At 49.9% G+C, this 5,035-nt stretch overlaps 1 protein-coding gene across 1 annotated transcript; it reads right to left on the bottom strand.

Moving 5' to 3' along the window:
- Positions 1-6: 6 nt before the first annotated feature.
- Positions 7-4,069, bottom strand: LOC104276844 (collagen alpha-1(VIII) chain-like; the record flags this gene model as incomplete). Its single annotated transcript, XM_009873295.1, is given in 4 exon segments — positions 7-481; positions 2,502-2,586; positions 2,589-2,807; positions 3,896-4,069. Coding segments are annotated over 4 exon segments (953 nt in total), but the record flags the coding sequence as incomplete, so codon positions are not given.
- Between the last annotated feature and the right edge of the window lie 966 nt (positions 4,070-5,035).

Genomic DNA, 5,035 nt, shown 5'->3' with positions numbered 1-5,035 from the left:
CCTGGCAGCCCCACAGGGCCAGGGGGGCCTGGTAGTCCGGGCGGACCCTTCAGCCCCGGCAAACCCGGGATCCCAACTCCCTTCTCCCCTTTTGGCCCTGGGATCCCGGGGGCTCCTGGTGGCCCCTTCATCCCGGGCTCTCCCTTTGGCCCGGGCTGTCCCTGCAGCCCCGGAGCACCTGCTTTTCCTATGCCAGGAAGCCCGTGAGGCCCCGGTGGTCCTTGCGGCCCTGGTATCCCCATGGGCCCAATCTCCCCCTTTGGCCCCATCTCACCTCTTGGCCCTGGGGGCCCCATGACCCCTGGTTTCCCCGGCATCCCTGGCAAACCTGGCTTCCCAATTCCTGGATATCCTTGTGGGCCCGGTTTTCCTTTGGCTCCTGGCACGCCGTGACCAGGTAATCCTGGTGGCCCTGGTGGCCCTCTTGGTCCAGGCTCACCAGGGGGACCTTGCTCACCCCTCAGACTACGAATGGGCATTTCTGTGTTGGGGAGAAAAGAAAAAGAAAAGGGGAGGGGGAGAGACAAAAGGTAATTGCAGTCACATCCTTTGAGAAAGACAAAGACAATTTTGAGTTGGATTACAGTGCCTCTTGGTTTTGTGAGTTGCAGGGCTGGCCTGTGAGTTACAGGTTGATATTTGGAACAAAGAGGATGTTTCTACCGTTTTATATACCCCAAACTTGCATGTGTGTTTCTGTTCCTGTAAAATAATTATTCCTTTTTGCCATGCAAAAGACATTTGCAGTTTACTAGTGTTTTCCACCTATACAATCTTAAGCAGCGAAATTTGGATTTTGTACTATATTGCTGTAGACTAATCTACTTTTAAGAGTTCTGACAGAACACAGAAGCTGCTCAGTTGTCTTGTGCTGTAGGAGTTCTGGCATAAAAGTGCTTTTGCTGGAGAGATTTATGCTGGCAAGATCAACTGGAAAAGACTGTATCAGTAACAACTTTGTATGTAGGTATGATGACATTTTCACCAAGGCTTTGGTTCCCCTTAAGGTATTACTGGAAACCTACAACCTTACCCAGCATTGCTAAGCTCCCATAAGTTTTTGGCATAGCCACGTCTGTTTAGAGCTCTTCTAAACACTTAACAAAATGTTTTCCTTGTCCAAATCCACATTATTGTGTATGTGATCACTTAGCATTGCAGGTCAGGGTGAGGGAGTTGCTGTGTGGGAGTAGTTGTGCTGGGGTTGGTTGCTTTTCAAGCTGCAGGCTTTTTGTGTTAAGTGGAAAGTCTGCTTCTCTCTGGCTCTAAAATGGATAAAGTAGAGCTCTTCTAAACACTTAACAAAATGTTTTCCTTGTCCAAATCCACATTATTGTGTATGTGATCACTTAGCATTGCAGGTCAGGGTGAGGGAGTTGCTGTGTGGGAGTAGTTGTGCTGGGGTTGGTTGCTTTTCAAGCTGCAGGCTTTTTGTGTTAAGTGGAAAGTCTGCTTCTCTCTGGCTCTAAAATGGATAAAGTGAGACGTTGTGGGGAAGAGGAGAGGCGATGCTTGAAAGAGAATTAACTGTTCTTTGGGAGGCAGAAACCCACCCTCCCTGCACATATTGTGTTTTATGCACGTAGAAAACCTCCTTTGCTTGCAATCTGGGTTGGTTTTACTACAGTCAGTCATGCTTGTTCAGACACTCCAAAAATAGGCCCTGAAATCTTCCATTTCCCTCTGAAGCCAGCAGGGTCTGTGGTTACACTGAACTCTCAATAAGACAAAGAGTTAACCAGCTTGTCTGAAGTCACACAGATGCTCACTGTTCCCACAAGGATTTTATGATACTGGGTGTATTTTGGACATTTTTTGTTGTTTTTTAAAATATCCTAATATTGTCCAAACTTCCTTTAATGAATTCTGAAAGTGTTTGTACGTGCAGACTATGCAGTAATGCCCTGTACCTTCAATGCCCCTGTTAGGCCCTTAAACAACCCACAGAAAGAGGGCTGCAGAGTCAAAGAGCAATTGTATGTTTTTACCTGCAAACCTCTGAATCTCAGGGTCTGGACAAATTCAGGCAAAACCATGCTATTCCTGTAAATTCAAATATTGTGGCTCTTAGCTCTTATTTTATGTTTGGTTGCCACAAAGGGAATGGGAGCACCTCCAGGTGGGACTCCGACCCATCTCCCTAGGGCATCGTTTGAAACCCCATCAGAGGGTGGGATTATGAGGTTTCTTCTGGCCTCGAACAAGCACCCAGCCAAACCTGGGGCCAGCACTGCGTGCTGAAGACTCATCATAGCTACAGCTGCTCAGAGGTTTTGCTGCAGCCTGCAGCACATCTGTGGCCTAGCTCTGGTGACTCAGAGCTTCCCCACAGCTCACCCATGGCCAGGTACCAACCTGGCCAAACCGTGGGGCACCTGGGTGGTGTCTCCAGCCTGCAGGAGTCTGCTTCCCATCTTCAGTGTCCCTCTTCCCCTGGTAAATGGTGCTGTGGGGCACTAGGTGGAACTGTGCAGGGGTGGCAAGGGACATGCCGAGCCTACCTTTCTCTTTCTTGGGAGCCATGTCTTTGCCGAGCAGAGGCATCTGTGGGACCTCCTTCATGTACTGAGGCACTCTTTCCCGTACTGCATGTGAGGCACCTCCTTGCCCATGTGCTGCATCGAGATGCCTTCTTTGCCCAGTGGCATGTGAGGTACTTGTTGTCCAAGGGGTTGGTACTGGGGCACCTGGGGTGGCAGCTGCTTGATCCCATAGTAGACACCGCCTTGAGCAGACCTCACCAGCTCTAGGTAAATGGTGACAGCCACTGCCATCAGCTGCACAGGGAAGAGCAGCGTGGCCATCACCTGCCGGAAAAACACAACAAAACCCACAGTTGGCAGAAAATGTTTTCATGTCATGCGTTTCCCATGAGGGGTGACCTCCCCTGATTTTCTGGACCTAAACCACTACAGACTGGCTCTGGTTTGTGTGGTGTCCTGGAAGATGTCCTTCAGCGGGCCTGTATCTCGTTTATTGGAGGCTCTTACTTAAATATTATAGTAAGTAGCCTTACATGTATTTAGTTTTATACCCCTCCAGGCAGTGCCCTGCTCTCTCCCATCCCCAAGCTGCAATTTGCTGCTTTCTTGCTTGTGCCCGTGCTGTGACACAAGGTTTAGGGGAGTCTTCTGCCGGCTCCAGCACAGGGGGAGAGCAGGCAGGGGCATGTGGGGATCTCTTAAATGCTTTCTGCTCACGAAAGCTAAATTATCAATGCCCCTTCTGCTATGCTTTCCACAACAAGCAATGAAAGTTCAGTTTCTGTAGCTTAAATCTGTGTCTGGGGTTGTGCCCCATAGCTGCAGAGTCCAGGGGCTCTCCATTTCTATCAGCTCCTTGCCAGCTCTCCTTCTAAGCCGAGCTCCAATCCTCTTGGCCTTCACCCAGAAGAACTGGGCCACGTAGGGGCTGTCTGGGCCACCGCTGCCTCTGGGCAGGATCAGCCAGCCCAAGCCTTTCTCCAGAGATGTTCAGCTATTTTCTAAAGGTCTTTCCCCACTGCAGACCCTGTCCCCTCCCCAGGCAGCCTGTCCCAGCACCTCAGCAGCCCTACTAACAGAACAGGGTTGGGTTTTCTTTCTTTTTCTGCGTCACCAAAATATAAGCTTGGGACTTCTTGTCCCATCTGCTGTTGGGTTTTATTTCTGTGGTAAGGGTATTACTAGCAGGTGAGAAGCAAATCAGGAACCAGGAACTCCCTAAATGTGTGCAAATTTGGGGGCAGCCTGAGGTAACAAGGAGACTCTATGCGTGCTCAAGTATTTTGCAGTTTTTCTCAGAACCAAGGTGGGTAGGCAAGTCCCGCTCTTTTCAAACATGGCAATTGCCAGGCGTGATGGCTGTTGTGTCCTGTCCCTGCTTTTCCACCGTGCAAAGACAGCGGGCACCCAACCTGGGCAGCTGGAACAACACTGTCAATCTGCTCGTAAGGGCTCATTCCCAGCAGCTGCTGGGCCCTGCAGAGCCCAGGTGTGACAGGGACTGGCCCCAGGAAGGCCTGAGGGTTTTGTGCTGCCTGCTCATTTTCCTGTCCTGGCTCGATATAGAGGACAAAAAGCTCCTCAGTCTATGACACAGGGGATCAGCATTGTCCTGCCTGTGCCTTGGGAGATATCTTTTGTGGGGAGAAGCTTTCCCCCTTTGCCAGCTATAGCTGTTTCTTGCTGGTGTGGCTGCAGCCCTGGCTCCCCTTTGAAGGGTGATTCAGCAGTGTGCCGAGGAACCCCATCGCTTGGGGGTAGCACAACCCCACGTGGGCTGGGACGTGTCCTCCGCAGAGGCCCTACAGAGACCTGGATTCAGGTAGGTGAGGCCACCACTGAGAGCCAGGGGAAGGTGTGAGAGGTAGGTGGGGTTGGAGGAAGGAAATGTATTTATGGAGGAGGGGGAAGCAAGTGGTTCTGCTTGTCTCCCCTTAATGCTGCGTAGCGTGTAGCATGCCTCCAAAATGAGCATCCAGATAATTTGGGAAGGTGCACAGTGGACTTGTGCCAGGTGGGAAGAGGGTGTGAGTGGGCTAGAGGGCAGCTGCAAAACTTGCCAAGCTCAGGGAGTGGATCAGTGGCACCACAGGTGTCGAGCCCTGGTGTCACGACTCGTGTTTTCCCCATTCACGGTTGTGTGACTTGGCTTGAGCACTGGGTATGGACAGTCCTGGAGAAGCTACTTCTCTCACTGCTCTATGCTGTGGTGAAGGTTATTGACCAGTTGGTAACACTGGGTGTCATTTAGTTTTTATGTTTTACTCCTGCTCAAAGCTCTCCATTTGCTTTTTGTTAGCAGAGCAGCTGGAGAAATGCTTGCTGCTCTTTTATAACATTTCTCCTTCATTTTGTTCTATGAGATCTAATCCCTCAGTGGAAATTTGCCTATCATCATTACTGAAACTGTAAATGGAGGATAAATCAAAATTGTGTAGTTAAAACCACCAGCAGAAGGTTAATATTTTCAATAATGATCCTAAAGAGTCAAGTGAGCTACAAAAAAAAGTTGATCTGTGTTTACAGCAAAACAATTTAAGAAAATGAAATAT

The sequence above is a fragment of the Apaloderma vittatum genome, unplaced genomic scaffold, assembly GCF_000703405.1.
Source record: "Apaloderma vittatum isolate BGI_N311 unplaced genomic scaffold, ASM70340v1 scaffold4267, whole genome shotgun sequence".
Classification (NCBI taxonomy): Eukaryota; Metazoa; Chordata; class Aves; order Trogoniformes; family Trogonidae; genus Apaloderma; species Apaloderma vittatum.
The sequence above is the reverse complement of the archived record's forward strand: the minus strand, read 5'-3'. Positions and strand labels throughout refer to the sequence as shown.